The following is a 24,301-nucleotide window of genomic DNA, read 5'->3' as shown; positions in this document are numbered from 1 at the left end:
CTGTCTGCAGCGCTGCCCCTTCATCAGTGAAGTAGGGCTAGAACCGATAATGGCTAAGCTCCCTTTCAGTGCCAACTTTCTGGCAATCTGTAAGTGGCCACTCTGGTTGCCCAGTATCCTCAAAGGAGCTAGAATCAGTTCTTTCAGCTTCAAAGAAACAGACCCTTGGGTTTGCATGTCAAATGTCATTGTAAACCTATGACCCAGCCCCCACCTCGTCTGCAGATCACTTATCAGGGTTGAGCTGCAGGAGGAATTACAGTGGCCCCTTCCTTTCGGAGGGCGAGTTGGAAAGGGAGGCAGAATGTGGCAAAATGCCTTCTTCAAGGCCCTCAACATTAAACTTTGCATTGTTTTTAGCTCTTTAAAAAAATCTTCTTTTACTTTTATAGTTCTAAATTTACTTTGGATTTACCAATATTAACTAAGTGGCTAAGTAAATAAATACATAAAGCAAACATGAGTACCACACTTTCCCCCAGGACTCTAAGCCTAGGAATGCAAGGAACCCTGTTTTTAACAGTGTACACACACTCTTTGCTGCTATTGGTTTGTCTCTGCCTACAGCCAAGTCACATTTTGCAGTGCGACTATTCTGTAAACTACGCGCTTGTTTGTAAATTGTGCCAGATGCTCATCCACTAATTCAGCCTTATACTTTCATCAGATTTTTATGTCTTTATGATGTACATCTTTGCCACTCAAAGGGTGGTTCACACACCAGCAGCATTAACATTGCTTGGGAGAAGGGTTGCCAGATAAAATATAGGAAATTCAAATTTTAGTGGATGTCAAGCCTTTTATTTCCCCCCCCCCCCTAAATCTGATAACCCTACCTGGGAGTCTGTTAGAAACGAAAAATCTCAGGTTCCACCCAGACCTAATGGAATCAGAATCTGCATTTAACAAGTTTATAGGTGGTTGCAAAATCAACTTGAGTCTACTTAATTCCTGTGATACAAACCTTCTAAGTTCCACTGGCAAATTCTGATCTCACTCTGCATCAAATGTAGATGAAAAGAGTAAGCTGTCAACGAGCTTGGTTTCTGCGTTTCCCCCATTTCGTCATGTATTCTGTTCGCAAATGCGCACATTTTTCAACCTGGGCACAGAGGGCACCCCCACTTTCAACCACTTTCAGCCCGAGCTCACGAACCGCCATCGTTGCAGAGGAGACGCCAGGCAGTGTTAATTGCTTGCTGGGTGGTGGGGAGGAGGGGTGGGGTTACCATCTCTCCTTTGATCAGGAGGTAGAAGTAATGGTTTTACTTACATCCTGCTTTGTCTCTGCACAGGCTGAGAGCCAAGGATCCATTTCAGGCTCTCTCTTTCTTCCTAGTATTCTGTTACTGCCTACATACCGCGGCCCAGAGCTTCAGGCGAGGTTAGGGGGAAACCAAACGCTCTTTGTGGTACACCCACATGACAGGCTTCAAAATGGAAACAATATTTAAGTTTAACCTGGAAGATCAAGTTTGCTCAAATCTCGCAACGCAGGGAGCTTTTGAAAACTTTAGCAGTAGGTCTGCGTTTGATGGGGAGAGGCAAGCAGTGATGGAGAAATGAGGCCTTGTTAACAGACACTGAATCCCCACGCGGGAGTCAATATTTCGCCTTATGCCTTATAAATAATGGGGATAATAATAACACACTGAGACAGAGCCTTGAAAGCTTCAAGGTGTCTTTACAGCCACATTCTTCTGCAGTCTGCAGAATAATTTTGGGCAGAGGGTGCACGGTGAAGGTGTAGAAGGTAGCCGTCGTCAGCCCCACAGGACAGAAAAGACACATAATCAAGTAAACTGATTTTAAAAGTCAAAAAAATCAAGACACTTCCCTCAAGTAGCACATTTCCTGACTCTTCAAGCAGCGCTCTTTCCACTGTTCTCAGGGTTCCATTATTTGGTTGCCCCAAGCTACTCAGATCTCAGCCATTCCTCATGGAATTTCACAGCTGGAAGAAACCTTTAAAAGATACATAGAATCTTGCTATGGATTGAATTGTGTCCCCCTCAGAATTCATGTGTTGAAATCCTAATCCCTAGTACTCGAGAATGTGACCTTATTTGAAAATAGGGTTGTTGCAGATCTCATTTGTTAAGATGAGGTCATCCTGGATCCTGATCCTAAGTGACTGTTGTCCTTATAAGAAGGGGAAATTTGGACACAAGGAGACACATGCACCCAAGGAGAACGCCAGGAGAAAATGAAGACAGAGATCACAGTGATGCATCTACAAGCCAAGGAACACCAGAGATTGCCACCAAACCACCAGAAACTAGAGAAGAGGCATGGAATAGATTGTCCCTCACAGCCCCAGAAGGAAGTGCCCCTGTCTACACCTTGAACAAAGCCTGCAGAACCTTGTTATGGCAGCCCTAGAAAGGAAAGACAAATCATAAGGTGGGAAGTGTCATCATGGTGCTAATGCTGATGAGAGTTTGCTAGGCTCCAGAACTGGGCAAGGGTTCACTGTATCATCTCATAGCTTCCATACATGGACTCTGCCAGGTAGGCACTAGAAATGAGGGCTTTGAGGCTCACAGAGGCTGAGCTACTCAGTCAAGATCACGCAGCTAGCATGTGGCCAAGATGGATTAGACTTGGGCAGTCTGAGTCCAGACCCTGTCATATTATCCCTTAAACATCACAGCCTCAGGTGGGGTGGCCAGGACAACTGATTAGCATCTATGAAGCCCTTTCTCATGTAGCACCTGTAAGGGGTTCACAACACCACCATGAGGCAGAAACTAACATTGCCTAGGTTTTGTAGGGGAGGAAACAGGCACTCAGATTAAATCACTGACCCAAGGTCACAGAGCTCATCAGCGGTGGAGCGGGGATTTGAATCAGGTCTGTTGACTACAGCAGGAGCTCTCAATCACTGTGCAGGAGCCCAGCGCATTCAGATTTGCTGGGTTCTCAGTGGCAAGTATGCCACCCTTTCCAAATCACCATCTCCTCCCTCTGTACCTCCACCTGCCATGCACACCTTGACTGTCGGTCCCCTCTTCCATGTCGTAACACACACATGGACATTTTCAATGTTCACTTCCCTTCCCTCCCTCTGTGAGAAAGCTCTGCTTCCTCTGAGTAGTGTCAAAGGTAACTTTCAGACTGTAAAGTCTGTGAGGTTCCTTCAGTCTGCGGGTCAAACTTTGATAATGTTCAAAGTCAAATCCAGGAATGATATCTGGGGGTAAAGCAGTGGTTCCCAACCAACCAGGAGCCATGCTGCCCTCCAGGGGACATTCAGCAATCTCTGGAATCATTTTTGGTTGTCACAACCAGGGGCTGGGGGTGGGGTGGCAGGGAAGCTATTGGCATCCAGTAGGTAGAGGCCAGGGATGCTGCAATAGACAGGATGCAAGACAAAGAAGTATCTAGCCCTAGATTCAATAGTGCTGAAGCTGAGAAATCCTGGCATAGAGTGTGTTCTCCAGGGTGCCCACTTCTCAATTCCAGCTCCATCACTCACTAGTTCCACAACTTGGAGGCAACTTTCGTAAACTCTCTAGGGTCTAGTTTTCTTCTCTTTAACATGTAACTAATAATAGCACACGCCTCCTGGGTTTGTTGGGGGGCAAAGTGAGTTAGTGTATGGCCAGGCACTAAGTGAAGGGCTGGGCACGGTGTAATTGCTTAGGAGAGGCACCCTTATTATTTCCAAAACTGGAAGGTAAGCATCTGACTGTGGGGCTTCCATAGCTGCTTCTCAGCTGTACTAGCTGGCAATCTTAGCTGCAGCAGGCAGTCTCAGGATGACGAATGGCAGACTCAGGCACTTAGCATGTGCACAAATAGCCAGGTGCAATGTAGAAGGAAACTCTTGTTTTAAAGTGAAATTAAGTATAAATAATTTAGGCGATCACTCTCTAAAGGTTTCACTTTAAAAGTGTTCAGAAATTCCCTTTGGAATCTTTTTAAAGGTCTCCATTTATCTACGCAACTAGCATTTACATCACTTTTACAATGTGCTAGACAGTTTACATGGTTTAACAGATTTAATTCTCAAAACATCATAAGATGAGCACTATCTTCCCTTGTTCTTTCTAAACAAGGCCACTTCTCCTGAAGTATGTGGCCCTGAGTTCAATCAATGCTCTTAAGTTTTCATTCAATATTGTTTTTCTTATTATGTTTTAGCTATTATATTATCTTCCATTATCCTCCCCAACCCTCTCCACAAGCATAGGAATTTTAGCAACATGACAACATGACATAGGTTTTTGTGGATTAGCCTGGGAAACTAACACAATGTTTAACATATACAACATGTATTATGTAATAATGTATACATATAAGATATATAATGCATAATAAATTATATATATCTCACTATATACATGTAAGATATATAATGCATAATAAATTATATATATATATATATATATCTCACTATTTGATTTCCCAACCATGAGTTAGCTGGCTCATAAACTCATCTGGGGAGAGACTTTTGCATGTGGTTTAAGGAGCTGGGTCTGAATAACTCCTTGCTATATCGGATGGCTAGCAGTGGCCACATAATACTGAAGAAAGAACACGGAATGTGATGGGGAATGACAACTGGGTTACAGCCTGGGTTCTTCTACCTCTGAGTTGTGTGACCAAGATGTAATTTAGCCTCTCCTCTGTAAAATGGGGCAACCTAAGACCCACATGGTGGGGCAGAGAAGGACTAAGTAGAGTTACACATGGACAAAGGAAGCCTTCCTTAATGGTTGTGCTCCACTCCAGGACAAGTTATGCTCATCGTCATGACTTGGATTCCATGACTACAAGGCTCACAGGACTCCACTGGGGTCTGCTGGCTGATGACAACACCTCATTCCAATGTGGCAGTATCACTTTCCTATCTTCTTTTTAGTGCCTTTGTGTGTTGCCCCTCTTGACCTCTGGGCCTGGTGTTCAGGCCACAACACACAGCTCTTAATGCCAGCCTGTTGAATCGCCCATGCTAATCTATATCTATATAGAATTGATGGCAATTATAGATTATGCAATATAAGGTTGCCCTGTGCTAACCTCCAGTGTCCTTGAATTCTTCTTATGACCAGAACCTTACATTGAGAGATGATTAAGAATATACCTAACTTGAGTAAAACTACTCAAGGAGAGCAGGAACTTGAATATTTAGCTTCTGTTGAGTTGCACATAGCAGATACTCAATAAATATTTATTGAACTAACTGCTAAACAGGTAAGTATTAGTTAAGTGCTACATAGCATAGTATGCAATGGTTTTCGCTCCCAGTGTCTTCTTTCATTTCTTTTCAAATAATCTGAATAATTTGTAGGCAGGAGCACAAGAGCTTAGTTTTTAATCTCATCAACAAATAACCCTCCAAAGAGGAGACATTCTTTTGGCCTTGGTTGTTGGCATTTCAGGTATAATTATATTTTTCACCCTAAAATTTCCCAACAAGATTAAGAGTTACACACAAAGTCTCCTTAACCTTTGGCTCAGAAGTTTGCACAAGGAGCTCTGCCCACTTTTCACATGATTTCTGAAAGATGCCAGCTGCTGGCAGCCATGAAACATGAAACACAAAGAACCCATAATCTGCTAGAACGTACCCTGCTTGCACAATTCCTTGAAGCCTCTCTAAGAACACACCAAAGCCTGCAAGTGTGTACATGCTTTTCTGCAGGCAAGGAAGATGCAACATTGCTTTCTCAACAAGCTGTTTCCAATATTTAAAGTAACTATTCTGGCTTGGCCAAGATAAGAGAGTATAAAGATCTAGGGAAAAGACAACTTTCACATTTTCTTTGTAATTTCACTTGGTTATGGCCTCTGTTGAAGTTTCCCCTGACTTCAAAACATGATGGTATTTCTTGTAATGGCTGAAAAGTTTTAAGCTTCTTCATGCACCTAAGTTCAACGGGCTATTAACTGGGCTAGTTTATTGGTACTGTGGATTGAGGGCTTTTGAATTTGTAGGCATATATTTTTTATTGCCTGGACAGTTTGCTTGACTCTTCAAGAGCTATATCCAACCCATCCCAGCCAGGTGGTTTTTGGTGCAAAGCATGAAGTCTCCAGGGAGAATGGTTCCATTTGTTCCTTTGGCCACGTGTGCCAATGCAAAGCTCAGCACTCAATGCTCAACCTGATTCAGGAGACATGGAGCGAGTAAACTTTTAAAGCTTTGTAACACATAGTAGACACTTGATAAATAATTACAGAGATATTGACATGGCAAGCGTATGAGAGGTGATCAATGTAGAGTAGGTAGTGGTAAGGAAGAAAATAAAAACAACAAGGCTAGTATTTATGGAGTGCCTTACTATGTACTAGCACTGGGCTCGCATTTTACGCCATTATTTCATTTGATCTTCACGAGAACTCCATGAGGGAGGAAAATGTAAGAAATCGCTTTCCCCATTTTCCAGATGAGGACATTGGAAATTCAGAGAGATTAAATATTGTGCCCAAGTTCACACAGCTTTCAGGGGCAGATCTGGAATGCAGAGCTCACACTCTTACCCCATGAGATCCTATATGCAGACTGGACATTCTACTCATGAAAAAAGGGAAGAACAAAACGAGGAAGAGGTGGTGAAATAAAATGTGAGAAGGAAGCAGAGAAGTGGTCAATGGAGAAAACTCCTAAGGTGAAAAGGAGGAAAATGGACAGAGCCCTTGTTGGCTGTCTTCATGATTCTTAAAGAAATGGACCCATCTTCCCCTTCCCATGAGGGGAGTTTGTTGGGGAGCTTGAAGACTACAGCAGAGATTGAAAAGGGTCACCATGGTGAATGCAATGTGAGTCAGTTCAGACAAGCAACCGCCCTGCAGCTCCGGAATCAGACATACCTGGGTTCGAATCCTAGCTCTGAGATTTCGGAGCTGACTTTGGGCAAAGAGCTTTCCCTCTCTGTGTCTGAGTTTCCTCATCTTGAAGACAGGATCATAGTGGTACATACCACATACAGAGATGTCAGGATGAACAAGGTGACCAATGTGAAAGCACTTAGAATGGGGTGGCAAATAATGGCCCAATAGGTCAAATTCAGCCAGCCATTGGTTTTTGTGTAGTCTGCAAGCCAAAAATGGGTTTTACCTTTTTCAACAGTTGGGGGGGGGGGAATTTTTTTAAAACGAATATTTTGTGACACATGGAAATGATATGAAATTCAAATTTCACTGTCCATAAATACAATTTACAGTGGAACACAGCCATGCCCACTCGTATGGTCTCTGGCTGCTTTTGCATGGCAATGGCAGGGCTATGGAGTTGCAGCCAAGACCACACGTGGCACACTCATGGCTTTGCACTGCTGTTCACACACTACAAATGGCAGCAAGGTTGTCCACATTTTGAGTGTCATGCATATCACCCATCTGTATGGACAGATATTTTTAAAGATGAAATACATAAAATACCATTACAGATCAGCATTAACAGATGAACATTTGCAATTATTTTGATAACAGAGAATACTAATTTTGATCCCCAATAAAGTGACATGTTATCCCCTAAAAGAAACCCACTCTCTTCTCATTAGTAGAGGTATATTGCAAAAAATTATACTCATTATATTCTGAATTTCTTCAAAAAAAAAAAAAACTATGAACATTTGTTTTCTTTCCTGTTATATAAACATCTATATCTGGATTTTGCCCACAGATTTTGGACCACAAAACCTAAAATATTTACTATCTGGACATTGCAAAGTTTTCTAGTAAGCCACTTGGGACAGTGGTGGGCACGTGGTCATCAGCACAGGAGAGGAAATGCTAGCCTCTCCTTTGCCGACATCCTTTGAGAAAGGCCCCAAGTTCCTTTTTATTTGTCTCAGTCTTGCTGAACAGTGAATACATATGCCCATTAAGCTCCACATAAGTAAGCACTTGGCAAAACATAGTTGCCAAACATAGTAAGAAAAAGAAAAGCCTAATGGTGGTGCCAGGCTGTCTGCCTTCTCCTTTTCAGGCCGATTCATCATTTTTGGCATGAGGTTGTCCAGGCTTCGTGTTAACCACCTCAGTCAGTGGTGGTAGCTCCACCTGCTTGGAAAATGGCTCATCTTATAGTCCAAGAGAAGTCAGGCTGCAGCAAAACTTTCCCCAGATATATTCTGTGCACCCTAATTCTACATGAGGGTCTGAGAAGAAAAGGGACTGTGAGCAATAAGCACAGCAAATGCTCTTTCTCTGGAGAGTGACAGCTGGCTGGAGGACCCTGGCCTATTGAAGGCTCTGAGAAGGCCTGCAGTGGAGAAACCTATTAATGCTGTTTAATCCAGCTTTGCTCAAACTTATTTGAAAAACATATGCCTTTATGACTATTTTTTAAAATAGTGGTCAGGTCGGGTAGCTCATTCCTGTAATCCCAGCACCTTGGGAGCTGAGGTGGATCACCTGAGTCCAGAAGTTTCAGACTAGCCTGGGCAACATAGCAAGACACCATGTCCAGGCCCCCCACCCCTACACAAATAGCCAAGCATGGTGGTGTGCGCCTCCTAGCTACATGGGAGGCTGACGTGGAGGATCTCATTTGAACCCACAAGTCTAAGACTGCCGAGAGCCATGATCACACCATTGCGCTCCAGCCTCGGTGACAGAGGAGGACCCTATCTCAAAAAAAAAATTGTCTTTTAATATCCAACACCATCAGCGCACTGAGGAACACCTTAGGGAATTACTACTATAGTGGAAGGAGTAGCTGGCCAAGAGTCACATGTTTGAAGTTCACGTACTAGTTCCCCTGTGTCTCATCTGTATAGCCCTGGACAAACCTCCTTTTCTTACCCTATAAAATAGGCATGGTGTCACCTGTCTGCCCTCCTCATAGAGCTGATGGGAGATCGGATGAAAATCAGAGACACAGGGCATTTTCTCTAAACTGGCAAGGGTGCTATGTGAGTGAGACAGAAGTAGAAGAAATGGCAGTGTCAGCTCTTGCAACTTTAAGGTGTTTTCCCTAAGATGAGTGAACTAGGCATAAAGCCACTGTGCTGAAGGCCCCGTCAGTGTTTGTCAGGACGGCAGTGACCTACAGAGGGGCAAATGCCAGAGTCCATCCTTCCCTGTCCCCAGTCCCTGCCATGGAAATGCAACCCAGCTACATAAAGCTCCTGCAGGCTTCGGCGGGTAGGAGTCTCTTGCATGGAGTCAGGCCCTCACATGAAAAAATGGCTCAACGGTCCGGGCTCCATCAACATGTTGGTGCATTCATAATTTTCAAAAATAATAACATGGAGAAAATTCACCTGGTGCATCTCAGCTGGCACCCTCACACATCGTCACCTCTTTATCTGACATATTAGATTTCCCTGTGTCCCAAGTCTGTTATATAATGAGGGACAAAGATTGCTCTCTGGCTCTAGAAGACTTCCTCATTCTCCCTTTCTCATTCCACATTCCGGGAGGGGGAAGGACAATTCTTTTCAGTGGCCAATTGTACTGACCCGAATCATGTTTCGGATCAGCTGGGGGAAACACTGTTAGCCCTGCAAGCCCTTCCTCTCTGAGAAGAAAATAGGCTTGCCATGAGTTTCCCAATGTGTCACCTGCCTTCAGATGAAGGGGAGCAGAGGCCGGGCACGGTGGCTCACGCCTGTAATCCCAGCACTTTGGGAGGCCGAGGCGGGCAGATCACGAGGTCAAGAGATCAAGACCATCCTGGCCAACATGGTGAAACCCTGTCTCTACTAAAAATACAAAAACTAGCTGGGCATGGTGGCGCATGCCTGTTGTCCCAGCTACTCGGGAGGCTGAGGCAGGAGAATCGCTTGAACCTGGGAGATGGAAGTTGCAGTGAGCCAAGGTCGCGCCACTGCACTCCAGTCTGGTGACAAAGCAAGACTCTGTCTCAAAAAAATAAAAAAAAAAAAAAGAAGAGCAGAGAGGTTTCTTCGATAACATGATTTTTATCATGCTCCCAAGCTAGTGCCCCAGCAACAGGGGAGACAAGTACAAAAAAAATAAGTAAAACCAGAAACCCAACACAAAACAGCAGCCAGAGTCCCACACACTGAATCTGTTTACAATCCAGTGTCGTGGGCCAATGGGGAGACTCCCTTTTTAATTACCGAGGTTTTTTTGTTTGTTTTGTTTTGTTTTTTTTTTTTTTTTTAGTAGAGGGATTTGTACAGAAACTCCTTTCAAATAATACAGTGACTTCAGAGATCAAGGTCTACAGAAAGAAGAACAGAAGCTGGGGGATCAGCAGGGTTGCTAATTCCATCTCAGGCTGACTCAGGGCAATCAGAGGCACTCCTCTGACACCTGAGCAGGGAACAATGAAGGCTCACGCCACTGCCAAGAACAAACCCACTGGGCAACAGTGTACTCTTCCCAGCCTCTGCATCCCAAGGGCTCTAATGTGCGTGGCCACTCCAGCCTGCCCTGACCTCCCGAGTGCCCAATGCAGAGCATATCTTAAAATTATAAACAGATGTGAAAAACAGTCATGTAATGCCAAGTAAATGATAACACCACCAAAAACAGTCTTAGCTACCTTTAAAGGCTTAATCCATCAGGTGGGAGTGGTGGAACCAGTATTTGAACTTGGTCTGTGAGGCTCTAGAGCCTGGGTACTGCCCGACCACTCTGCACCAAAGATTATGCAAAGTCAGATTCCCATCTCCATCAAGTACATATTTACAAGACCATCTGCATAGGAAAAATATGGCAAGATATATACTGAAAGGTTAAAAATGATGCTTTCTCTGAATGAGGATTTTGAGAAATTTTTTTTCCTGATATACTTATTAAATTTCCTAAGTTTTGTAAAATGAACATAAAAGTAATACATGGGGAAAATGAATTGGTGGCTGTAGGAAGCTCAGGTTTCCCAGTGAAAGCAATCTGCGATTATTATTTCAGGGCCTCGTCCTATGTTTGCCCTCTGATGGACAAAGATACAATGTACAGCGAGGGGTCTTTCGCCACATATGGGAGTCTGCCTTTTTATTCTGGATCTAATAGGTTTAACTGAGAAATCTTCTCTCAAAGAGATTATAACAGTCTTTCTTCTTCAAACTTCCAGGGGCTCTGTTTCTACCTCTCTGCATATACACAGTGACTGAGGAACTAACGAAATGTTTGGGGACTGGCAGATTTTAAAGCTACCCTTGCCCTTCAACCACCCACACAAACCTAAAAGAAGGGACCTGATTTATTAAGGTGCACAGCAGAAGGGCATATGGTGGGGTTGCAAAGGTTGACTCTTAGGCTGAAAGACATGGCAAGGAGTCTCCTTATAAAGGCTCAGCATCTCAGTGATTTTGTCACCATGGGAACAACCCTGTGAGCTGCAAGGCATGCATGGACCCATGTTTACAAGTGCAGGGTCTGCTTCAGAGGGATGGGGGCCTGACATCCCAATCTTACTCCACTCAAGATCGAACACACGAGCAGCTTAGATCCTGACCTGGCACAGTGGAAGTTCTCAGCTGCTGTGTGCTTGTTCTCAGCATTTACATTATATTTCCCAGAAAACAAAGCTAGAGGGCATGTATATTCCCAGAATACATTCCCATCTCAAAGTCTCTGACAAACATGTTCATGGGAAAGGCACAATGAGGGTTGCAGTACCAGTTTCATAAGAACACCAGGCAGCCACCAGATGGTGGACTAGCAATTTTCCTGCAGGGATCATGTGACTCTGGAGAAGGAATATATGGGGGAGGCCTGAGGATAGAGTTAAGGTACGTCTTGGTAAGGCTAATGACCTCCAGCCAATGGATGCTCCAATAGCAGAAAGGAATCTAGCCATTCTGATTGATACACCTAGTGGTGGCCATAATATGTGCTCTGATTTTAGATGTTGTCTTGGTTTTCCCCTTTGGTTGGGGCTGTGGAGATGGTTGGAAAGAGGTGGGGCTGGAGTTGCTTTCCCTGAACCAACAAGACAATTCTGACTCAGAGCATTACGTTGCCCACCAATTGGATGGCTCCTCAAAGAGGCCTCTGAGAAGTATCTATTCTCAGTCTACAAGTCTCAAAATGAAACCTGTGAGCCTTCTCAACCCCACATTTGCATATTCTAGAGGAACACCTTCTGGCCTCCCTGAAAGTACCATTATGGCCATTTTCAAATGCTATTAATAATTCTTTTAGAAGCTTTGGTTCTGCCTCCAACATTAAATGATGCCCTGCATTGTTTAAAAACTCTTTCCGTCTTTCTTTCTTTTCTTTTTTTTTTTTTGAGAGTTTCGCTCTTGTCGTCCAGACTGGAGTGCAATGGCATGATCTCTGCTCACTGCAACCTCTGCCTCCCAGGTTCAAGCAATTCTCCTGCCTCAGCTTCCCAGGTAACTGGGATTACAGGCATGTGTCACTACGCCCAACTAATTTTTTGCATTTTTAGTAGAGACAGGGTTTTGCCATGTTGGCCAGGCTGGTCTTGAACTCCTGACCTCAAGTGATCTGTCCGCCTTGGCTTCCCAAAGTGCTAGGATTACAGGTGTGAGCTAGCGTGCACAGCCTTTCTTTCCATCTTTCTGATAACTTCGGTGATCCTCTGAGATAAAGCATGTATAATATTGCGATGTCCCAGGTGTAAGACAATTGTCACATAAGATCACACATGTCTCTCTGGCACCTGCTAACACTGACAGTGCTAACTGCCAAAGGCACCTCTCTCCCTACTCTTATCCATGGCAGACTTTCGGGCTGGCTGGTTTCGCTGATGTTTACTGAGCTTATTATTATTATTAATTATTATTATTTTAGCATTCAGCTTTTCGTATCCCTCCCACCCATTGGTATCTGTGTCTCAGATTAATTTTCACCAGATGTGAGTGTCTGGACTACTCCAAGATTTGTTATTTTCCCTCCATGTTCTTAACCTTCTTCAGGCCATTTGTGTGATTTCTCTGACCTCGCTAGTGTTTCCAACACCTTCCAAATTAGTGTCATCTGTGACTTTCCTTCACATGCTCTTTTCTCCCCTTTACAGATCATTAATAAAGAGGTTAAACAAGACCAGACCAACAGCATACTCTAAAGCCAATGACAAAGGGGTGGGAGAGCCATCGTGCTCCCTGTGCACCAGCCCTGGCACAGGAAGGATGTAATGTAATGCAACAACACTCTGCTAGACGCCTCCCGCCTCTGGCCCGTGGTAATTTATCACCACTGTTTGTTTATGATTTCTCAGCCAGATTTCAGGTCCTGAGAGTGTGGTCATATCTAAGCCAACATGCATTGCTTTGCCAGGTAACCCTTATGAGCTCCAGAAAAACCCACAAGAACTTATTTACTGCCCTCCAATCTGCTTAAAAGCTTCTACCTCGGCCCCCAAGTCCATCACCCTTGAGATCAGAAAGAGGTGGACTGAGACTTTATTACCCTTTTCTCTCTTCCAATTCATTAGCTCGCAATTAATTATTTGTTAAATATTCATCGGCTTTCATGTTACTCATTAGATTTTTCTTTTAGCTGAAAGAAACTGTCTGCGACAAACATGGACTAATTCATACTCTCCAACAATCAAACTTTCCTTGGCTATACCCAAGTGTTCTAAAAATCAAAGGTAACTGGAGAGGGTATGTTTATAGGGTAAACATGCTTTAAGGAAGGCCTGCTATGTAGGTGGCTTGGGTGTAGCTATGGCCATAGGAATAGATTACCTTTCTTTTGCCTTTTCTTTTACCTCCCAAATTCAACAACCCCAGTATCAACCACTTTCCTCTGTTTATGGATACAGTACACTTTCCTGAGCCCAGAAGTAACAATAATAGTGATATACTGATATTCTACCCAGGGTTGAATACTCACCGTGCACCAGGCATGACTTGGCATCTTACTCGGCTCATCACAGCCCTGGGGGTGTCACAACCTTCCTCAAAGAGAAAATGGAGGGGAGAGATGGAAGGTGACTTACCCAAGGTCATCCAAACCTAGGTCTATCTGAATCCAGAGACCACACTGTTAGCCACCCCACCATAGATGAGGGTCTTCTTCACTTTTTCTGAGTCACTGGACCCTCTATCTGCTGAGGAACATAAATAAATACTCTCTTTGCGGGAATGTGCATACATCCACATTGAAGCCTATTAACCAAATCAGGGGATTTGCAGAGCCTCCAGGGTTTATGGACGCCTGCTTGAGAATCTATGTACTACTGTAAGCTCCTTGAGGGTAGGAATCACACTTTGTTCACTACCTTGATTCAGTACCGAGATGTATATCCAGTGCATCTCCAGTACTAAGATGAAGAAATATTTTTTGAATAAATTACAATTGCAAAGACTGTGAATAGGATATTCAAGTTGAAGCTCTAAACAGCAGTTTTGCAAGCCTGAATAGAAGACATAAATATACAGACACCTTCCAGAGGAGCAGAAGAGCAAAATAAAAGGAGGAAGTGGGGACAGAGATAAAGCAAAACATCTTACTTTGCCCAGGAATCGATTTTGCAATTGGAAGTAGGCAGAGACATTGTCATGGTGGTTCTAAAACATCTCGTAGCTACTTCTGGTTAGTTCTCATATCAACTCCTGAAAAGAGATTATTGAAAGCTTCTTCTGCAGAAAAATAATATACTTAGAATTTCAAGATGAGAAGTCAATTATCAAGAGCAATCAAAATCTCATGCTGTACCCCTTAACTGACAGAATTCTTGATCCCTGGAGATCTCAGGGGGAACTGCAAGAGCCAATGGCAACTTCCTCCGCTGTAGGTCCCTCTAGTCCCTAGGTCCCTTTCAACCTCCTACAACTCTGGGGTTTTTGTTTTTCCACAGATCGCTACCCCTTACCTGTCTCCTTATTCTATAACTACTGATTTTGCTTTGCAATCTCCTTTTCTTCAAGAGTTGGAGGAGCCACCCACTCTTGAAGTTAGACTTCAGACGTGCTTTAAACTTGTCAGCCTGCACATTACTGCAATAAGAGGCCAGAGATTCCCCTGCTGATACGCAGGAACATGGAAAAGAGCCAAGGTCAAAAGCCTGCCTTTCCCTTGGCCAGACCGACTGGACATCTGGGGAAACCAGAACTCTGAGTTCCCTCTCAGTGCCCCCACCACCACCAATAATGGCCTGCTCCAGCTTTGACACCCAAGGTAGAAATCTGGAGGCATTCTCAATTTTGTCCTTTGTCTTACTTCCCCATCCAAGTCCTCCTGGCTTCACCTTCCTAGTCTTATCTCCAATTTATCCACTCTTCTGCATCTCCACTACTGCTGCCCGGGATCAGTGCCATCAATTCTCTCACAGATCATGGAACAGCCTCTACTTCTGCTCTTCCTGCCATGACAATTCATCCTCTACACAGCCGCCAGGGTTGTTCTACAACATAAATCAAATCATGTCATGTCCCTGCTTAAATTCCTCTGATGTCTGCTCAGTTTTATTAGGCTTAAAATCTAAACTCTCTACCTCGCCATAAAAGGCCCTATATTTTCCGGTCACTTCCCTCTTCTCCATCCTCATCTCACTGTTTTGTGCTCTACCCAGGGTTATGGTCTTCAAGCTTCTTCAGCTTATAAACTCATTCCCACCTCCAGCTTTTGAATGCCTCCCGGGACCACCTCCCAAATGCACGCCTTGGCATGGATACCTCCTGACTCTCCCCTTTTAAGACTTGGCTTAAAACTTACTTCCTTGGAGAGATGCTTGCTGAACACCCTTCCTTAAGTAGGTTCCTCATGTTAATCTCAGTATCTTTCTGGTTTCCATCAAAGCCATGACCAAAATGTGCAAGGTTTCTATTGAGATGTCTAATTATTTATATTCTGTCCCTTGACTAGATGGCAAGATCCACAGGGTAGCAACCATGGCAATCTTATTCGTCACTGGTTTCCTAGCATTTAACTGAGAACTTAACCATTTGGTGAAAGAATGGACAAATGAGTGAATAATAAATGAATAAATGAAAGTTTTAGTAGCCAATGGCACAAGAAAGAGATACATCAGATCCTCAGTTATACAAAATCTAAATTGCATTAAAAGCACCAGTAGGTACCCCTGTACAGGACGTGTAAAAGAAAACCTGCACTTTGCACAGAAACCACTACTTTGTATAGAAACCTCTGCTTTGTGTAGAGCTCAGAGCTCTTTCCTTGATTTTCTTTTTGCAGCCATTAAATTTCTCTAGACCCAGGACAAGCACAGGCCTAGTGTCCAGACCCTGTCTGCTAAAAGAAGGCAAGTCAGACCTGAACTTCCTAGCCACAATAAAACATCTCCTTCCTCCTTCTTTCATTCTTCCAGAGGGGAGGCATGGCAGGGAGTTCCACTGGGCCATCCAGCACTGCTTTTATTTGTAAAACACCACTTCCTCATGTCTAAATGTTCTGGGATTCATATTCTTACTCAGCACAACTTTGTCCATGTGCTGGTGGCAGATAGCTACAATTCTTCATTTTGAACAGGCTGTATCTACTAGCATCACAGCCTCATGCCAAAACTTGTTAATGCCACATCTGTATTTTTATGAATGGGGTCCTAAAAATTTGCATATGTTTTCAATCAAAAAAGCCTAATTCCTTTCTAGTGATTTCAGAAATAAAAACTTGTGTTCTATCTTTGCTCAGTTACAAGAGTTCACAGTAAGAGCTCAAACATTCAAATGTCAAGGCAGAGGTGGCACTAAATCTCATAAGGTGCCTCGATTTGCTCGTCCATTGCCTACCTCATCTATGTTTGCAAACCCAAATGCCTCTTGGGGGGTCCATGGAAAGCACCTTCATTCAATGTAAATGAAGAAGTATTTGCTGACACAAATGATACCTATATTAAGGGATTTTCCTGAAGGACAGTTATGGAGAATTGAGGAGCTGCTTTTTCTGCATTTTGCAAGGCAAGATAGGGAATACAGTTAGGCCTCCAAGAGCACATTTTCACAATTGAAAGTATGTGTGAGTGTGGGGTTTGGGGGGTTGGTGGTGAGAGCACAGTGGTTGAATATGCGTTGCCAGGGATGCCTATGAGGGCAACAACTTGCTGGAAAAGTGATCCCATGGGGTCTCTAGAAGAAACCCAGAACAATGAGGCTGGCCACAGGTAAATCTCAGGCATAAGAAGACAAGAGTGTTGATGATCCAACAGGGAGGGGGAATATAAAGAGAATTGGGAAGCAGAATATAGGAATATATGGTTGGTGTAGGCAGCATAGACTACATAATTAGTGGCACTGAGAGCAAATGAACATGTGAGGCCCCTCCTTTGAAAAACATTAGGAATTTCAAGACAGTGACAGCAGAGTTTTAACCTAAGAGTGAAGCCCTTCTAAGTTTAGGGCCTGTGGACTGCACAGGCCACACGCTGATAAATCCAGGCCTGGGTGTGAGGTTTAAGAGGGGAAAGGCTAGCTCTAGGGGCTGTCAAAACTCTTTAGAAAAGTAAACTTTCCCCTGTCCACTGTGTGCTCGGAAAATGTCACCCTTGAATGACCATAGTGAGGCAAATAAATCATGTCTGGACTTAGCCTCCAGAAGTGGCAAAAAAGGGAGGAGCTGAAGAGGTTGTTATGCTAATTCCAATTTGTTGTAATTTTTACAGAGACTTTTTCTAAATTATGATTCATTTCAACACCAAAACTGCAGATTCAAGTCAGAGCCTTCCGATGCTATTATGAGCATATTACTGATGTCTAGTAAAATAACATCTTGTAATGTTTCTTTTATAGGGGCCATAAATCAAAACATTGAAAACAGTTAATTTTTAATGTACCACTATTATCCATCTTTAGTTATAAATTTAATGTCTCCTAAGGCCTCATGGATTGTAATGCAACTCAAAACATGCAACGGCTGCTCAAAAACAGAAGTTTCCCTCAGTATCTCATTATTTAAATCCTTAAAGATATGTTTTTAAAAGCCTGAGGATATCTAAGCAAACTTGTTTAAAGGAGTCATAAAGAAAGATAAGTAGTTTTCCTCTGAAACATATGAAATTTATTACAGCATACTAAAGTAGGATTATATATTGACTAAATTTCTAAAAACATTTATTTTCTGGTGTGCATGGCATTTGGGGAAATTCATGAAGAAATAAAGGGGATAGGGCTTAATACAGTTGTCTGCATTTGCCTTAAGCAAAGCAAGATTTCCTATGGGTCTTGGAGCCAATTCCATCCCGAGGATAACAACACTGTTCATATCTCAGGGTGTCATGAATCTTGTGAAAGAACAATAAAAAATCTTCACTATTCAGGAGGACACACGAGTGCAGCCTAGCGCCCTGATACTCATGATGGCAGAAGTAGCTTCACAGAAGAGCCCCAAGTAGGAGCTATATTTTCAAGACAACTGCCAAACTCTTAGAACTTTCCTTTGCCTACCTCTTCCATGCATGTTTGAGGCAGGCTTCACAAGTTTGCTTTTTAATGCTATAAAACGCTTTCTTCTCATTTCATATTACTTTAGGTCAATTTCCACTTTTATTAGCTTTTCTCTGTGAGTAAATGTGACATTTCTCTTAATATTTTCCCTAGATGGGAGAGAGTTGCTCCCAGAGACATCCAGAACTTCTCTGATTTCCCCACTTCCTCATACTGACAAGCTTTCCTACGGAATGACTTTGCATCTGGAAGTGTTAATTCCAGTGCCGTTTTCCCCTTTGCCAAGAAAAGGGAGAAGAGATGAGATACTTCTGTATTAACATGAAGCAGGTTTTACTGGCAGCAAATGGATCCAGGAGGCATTACATCTTTACTATGTAGAAAGACGTTGTACCTGAAAACCACCATCCTGTGAACCGCCCCCTCAGTACCAATAAAAGCAAACTGACCCATTAGTGGGACGTGTAACAGGTTCAACTAAGAAGTAAAACACAACAATGAAACTCACCGACAGGCAAAACGTACCAGCTCTTGGTTAAACTTCACCTGAAGCACTACCTGCCATGCTATTTGAAGGCAAGACCCGGGGAAAGACATACACGCTAAGTTATCCCAAAGAATTGTCCCACACCTGTTGATTCTCCAGCACTGTGTAATTTCATGCTTTTCCCAGAATAAAGAACTATACATTGAATACTTTCTGATCAGAAAAAAATCACCATGGCACACAATCTACCATATTCCTTGTTCCGAATAAAATGTCATATGCAATGTTATCAAGTTTAATACCATATTCCATGTAACCATATATATATTCAACTCCAGGGAGTTTGTGACTTGGTGTTAAACAGTCTGCAGTATATAGGAGAGGTGTAATTCCCAGCAGCAAAAGTTGCTAGACTTCAGTATTCCATTTATAACCATGTGGTAATTACATGTGTCACTATTCAATCGTAATGCAGATAGGACGTAAATAAAGGGTGGGTTCTTAATAGCTAAAGATCAGTTTTTAAAATACAAAACCCTCTGATAAATACAATGTGTATAATTTCTAATGCAAAGCCTCACAGAAGTATAATTTTTAAAAGGCAACAGATAAAATGTCACTAATAAGACCTGCTAATATGAATATTTCTATTCTAATTCATTTAAAGAGTTACAGTTACCCATTCACCATTACTATGCCTTGATCCTTGTGTTTTCTTCAGAACTGCCATAGAAGAGATAGCACAATCCATTAAACGGGCTTCTTAGAGATGATACTTTCAGCTCCATGAAGATACATATTTTATTTTCCTTATACCTTGCCAAACATTTGACACAACCAGAAGGACGTGAAAGTCACACCACACTGGCATATCTGGTAAAAGCAAGCAGTCGGCTGAAAACCACGACCGGAGAATTGCGACAATTTCTGAGTCCACAATCATGCCTTAAAAAGTGTGTATAAATCCTAGTAAGGGCACAGTTTACATCTTAAATAACATAGAAACATTTGAATCGTGCTAAACCCAGCCCCAACAAGGCAGAGCAGTAATGTGGTTGTGGGGTGGGGAGGTGAGGTAGGATGGGCGGGGCTCTTGGGAAGGGTCAGGGCACGTGGACATTCTGCGCTCACAGAACACAGTAGCAAACACAGGGCACAATTCACAAACATCAGCGAGCACGATTGAGCACGCACACAATACAACACTAGAATGCAATTTTTTAAGAAAAATGATATAAAAGATGGTTTCTCACCCCTCAAAACAAAACTGGAACTTTGGTTTACAGGCCCGGCTATGCCCATATGCCCTCCTCGTCATCCTGCGGCCGGCCCGAGGTGGGGAGGTGCACAGAGAGGAGGGGAGCACCAGAATGAAAGAAGAGAAGGTTAGTTACACCGAGATGCACTGGAAAGGCACACTAATCTTCACTTTGTTTTTTAATCTTCAAGACTGAGGAAAAAAATCCATAGTAACTTCAATTCCACATCACCGACTTGTCAAATACATACCGAGTTTTGTATCTATGGCAACCCACACACAAAAACATTCCACCCACCCAGCTCTGAGTCTGTGTCAAGATTGGATTAGAAGATTAAAATTAGTCTACATTAGCAGATGATTATTTTTTTGGAAAGCATGCAATCTGAATTGCATATGCCTAAGGAGTAGATTAAACCTTTTAAGTAAGCAGAGAAGTAATTATAGTAATCAAATACCCTTAATTTCTCTTAAGCTTAAAGTATCAATAAAGGCTGAAGAAGAATTTAAAAAAACACACACACACAACTCCATCTACTTGGGTGGAACAAACTTTTTCAGCATGCGATAATTCATATTGGTTATTCCACAAAGGCTCAAACATGCTGCGATCTTCTTAGCTGACAGATTCTATTTTGCTCTCAGCATGAAAGAGGATGCACTCACGATGGTATGATTATACAGTTGCATGGAATGATTATATATTTGCAATCAAATAAGTTTCAAAGAAAAGAGAGATAAACTTTCAATTCAGTAGAATGCTTGTAGAAAGAAAGTTTTGTTTAACTTAAAATTGTGTTCAATTATGGATAAACTGAAACTTCTTTGGTCGGAATTCTTGTTGAAAAGTGTTTCAAAAATAGCTCTGGTGACTTTCCTCACTTAGCGAAGTGGCTAATATATAGGGAAATGGAATCTTTGAAGACAGAAGTATATCCCCAAAGCAAAGTCCCTGTTTTGAACAATTCTCACAGTTTACTGCAAGGATTGAAACATACACTGGTGTCACACATAGTTTGACAGCTGTGCCTTTTAATAGGTCTCCAATGAAGTCAGATTTTGCCATGATTTGCTCTTGTTTTGAAAATCAAGAATAGAAGAAAAAAAATAACCTGAAACATTTTCTCATTATTTGACTCCTTATTGGTTAAGTTGTTACACTATTAGGTTGAATCCTATGAAAATGCCAATATTTGGCCATTTTTACCTAGAAAAATAGCAGTTTCATACAGTTCTACCTAATCTGGCCAATAGGCCTAGTCATTTTTATCTACTCAAAGATTTATTTTTCAACTGACTTTCAATACAGTTTGTTTCCTTTGTATTTCTATGTATTTTATTGAAAAAAGTATTCTGAGAAGAGATCCAGAGAGTTCATCATACTGCCAAAGGGATCCATGGCCCACAAAGGTTACAAATCCCTGACTGACTTGAGTCAATGGAATGATTTGCACAGAGTCTGAACTGGACAACTCAGTATGAATTTTCACTTGACAGCTTAGGTAGGAATATTCTGGCAAACAATAAAATACATTGATCATTTTAGCTGGGCCTTCTTATGTAAAAATTATCTGTGTTTATTTATTATTAAACAGTCTAATAATTGCTCCTGGCAAGAAACTTCCCTTTTCCCTATGTGACTTAGGAAAAATGTATTTTTACATTCATTTAACTTCCTCTCTGTCCCTGGAGAAAAGAAAATTTGATGTTCCTTTTCATCTTCATAAAGGAGGAAAGTTTACACCATGAGACCCTAGGGCATTCATAAATGGGTTTTAAGGGCCCTAGCAACCCCCTGAAATTCAATGAAGAATGTTGTTGAGTATGTGTGCAAATATATGTCTCTGGATGGAGGCCCTAGCTTTCATCATATGATTCTTGACCCCCAGAATCGCTGCTGTAGAAAAACTCCAAGCATAGAAGGATGCTATGATTTGCCAAAGTCACAAAGCAAAATAGGAGGCTTTCTCTAAAATACAGCCTACGGCCACTGCTGACTTCTTCCTAAATAGCTATAAAATAACTTGCAGAGCAGTTTATTTCATTTCACATTTAAAACCCAACATCATATATACATTCATTTTGTTCCAAATCCATTCCTATCAGGTTTTAATTTTTAAAAGAGAAGAAAGTAAGCAAAAAGAAAAGCCACTGCCACCAAAACCTACTACTATTTTCTTAACGGTGAAATGTGGTCTAATGCAAATCACTTTTAGCAAATTAAATATATTAAAAAGTGGTAATTAATTATGATTGAAACAGACAGGAGTTGTAGTTTGAAAGTACACGCTGCCAATATCACTACTACTGTTCCTCGTCCACCATAGGAATAAAAAGGGGCTCCCAGATGTCGAGGGTTATTAAAAACCAGATGTTCAGATCGACATCTTGTATGCTAGTGAATAAAGTAAAGAAATATGACAGTCCAATGTAAACTTTGCTAACATTTAATGTGGCAGAAATGTGGATAAATTCCTTTCATGAACTCAGAATATTATGCATTTTTAAAAGTTTTTAGTTTTTTAAAGTTTAAAGTTTTTAAAAGAAAATAGAGAAGTGGTGACTCTTTCTGGTCTCTCTAATCTTCAAAGCTTATACATGAATTGACCCTCATCGCCAAATGATCTGGGTCAGAGTGAGTGTCCGTTTGGGGAATAAAAAACAAAAATGCAGGAGCTAATCAGTGCGGGAGCCCCAAGTCTTTCCAAACATACGCAGCTGTTTCACTGCTGCGCTGCCTGCATCTCTGTATGCAAATATTAATTTGTTCAGCAACCTTACCGCACAGAAATGTGAATTTGGGGACCCAAAAATAAGAAACAGACAAGTATCACTTGATCCCTAACTTCATGCTAAGTTGTTGAGAAATACTTGGCATTTTAAAATGCATCTATCAGGCCTGGGAGAGTCTGTTTCCTTTCCTTGTTTTTCTGTTTCCAAATCTACTTTGCAGTGGCTGTTCTGAATGCTGCTTGACGTTTGATCCCTTGTGTGTCCTTTGTGAGTGATTGTTCTGCCACCAGTTGCCAAAATATCTGGATGGGAAGAAAGACTCTAGTCCATCAGTCATCTGCATGCTTTTGTTCATCTGGGGATGGGAACATCCAAGGTGGACTGAAGCCCAGAGAGCACAGTAATCACAAAACACAGCAAATTCTGAAGGGGAGGAGGCTTAACTATCAAATAACCTCGGGACACATCTACAGTTCCAGGGATGATGTGACAAACAAGGAGGTCTTGATGGAAATCCTGTAGTCCCAGATGCTGTGCCCTAATGGGATTCTCTAAATATTGAGATAAAACAAAATTCCTCACCGATGGGCTGCTCACAGCGGCTATGTTGATGACAAGCTCTAAAGGCAAAGGGACTGAGTCATTGTTGACAAGACAAGAGACTTGTTGTTGTGGGGGGGCATTTATTAGCTCCAGCAAAGAGGCTCTGAGAAGAAACTCTATAATCTGACATAATAAATGGCCCAGTGTAAACCTTTAATTGGTCTCTATTTTGAAGTATTAGGTATAGCCAGCAGGCAAACCTGAGGCCACCACCGGATTTTGTTTTTTGTAAACACCTGAAATTCTCTTTGAGTTGATAGCTGGCTTTTTTTCTTGAAATCAAAGAATTAAGTTCCTAATGGGGATCTTACTGTCACACCTGTCCTAGAAAGGAAAGAGGGCTAGGCGCGGTGGCTCACGCTTGTAATCCCAGCACTTTGGGAGGCTGAGGCGGGCGGATCACGAGGTCAGGAGATCGAGACCACGGTGAAACCCCGTCTCTACTAAAAATACAAAAAAAATTAGCCAGGTGTGGTGGCGGGCGCCTGTAGTCCCAGCTACTCGGAGAGGCTGAGGCAGGAGAATGGCATGAACCCGGGAGGCGGAGCTTGCGGTGAGCCGAAATTGCACCACTGCACTCCAGCCTGGGCGACAGGGCGAGACTCTGTCTCAAAAAAAAGAAAGGAAAGAGAGTAGAACCAGGGAAGTATCACTTTCAAATAGCCTATTGCCTTTGTGGGAACTCAGCCAAGGCCTCTGCCAGGAAGGTCCACCTGGCTTCCTTGCTGGACGGGGTGCAAGGAGATGATCCTGGTTATAACTAGGTCTGGTGTGGGCAGTTTTCAGACTCGCCTCCACCCCTAATTCATTCATGGCTTCTCTAAAACTTCTGAAACTTCAAGCCCCAGGACTTTGCAAAGTTTGACTGCACAAGTCATGAAAGCAAGATCACAGTGTGGAATTTATGATGTGCCCTGAGCCTGGGCTCAACCAAAGCAGACCCTGTTAGCATTTCCAACTGCAGGCTTGGCCAGAGAC

At 42.5% G+C, this 24,301-nt stretch overlaps 1 protein-coding gene across 7 annotated transcripts in view; it reads right to left on the bottom strand.

Annotated features, from left to right (window-relative positions):
• The window catches only part of ERC2 (ELKS/RAB6-interacting/CAST family member 2), a 980,330-nt gene that overhangs the window by 162,051 nt on the left and 793,978 nt on the right, over positions 1–24,301 (bottom strand). Inside the window, exon 18 of one of the 7 annotated variants that reach the window (XM_063645329.1) lies at positions 19,983–20,048. The exons of the other annotated variants lie outside the window; for them this stretch is intronic. Within the exon in view, the coding sequence (XP_063501399.1) occupies positions 20,022–20,048 (27 nt within the window). The 3' untranslated portion in view covers positions 19,983–20,021. The remainder of the gene's footprint in view (positions 1–19,982; positions 20,049–24,301) is intronic. 7 annotated transcript variants of the gene reach the window in all.

This window comes from Symphalangus syndactylus, chromosome 1, assembly GCF_028878055.3.
Source record: "Symphalangus syndactylus isolate Jambi chromosome 1, NHGRI_mSymSyn1-v2.1_pri, whole genome shotgun sequence".
In the NCBI taxonomy this organism is placed as follows: Eukaryota; Metazoa; Chordata; class Mammalia; order Primates; family Hylobatidae; genus Symphalangus; species Symphalangus syndactylus.
Note: the sequence above shows the minus strand (reverse complement) of the source record. Positions and strands in the feature narration are given on the sequence as shown.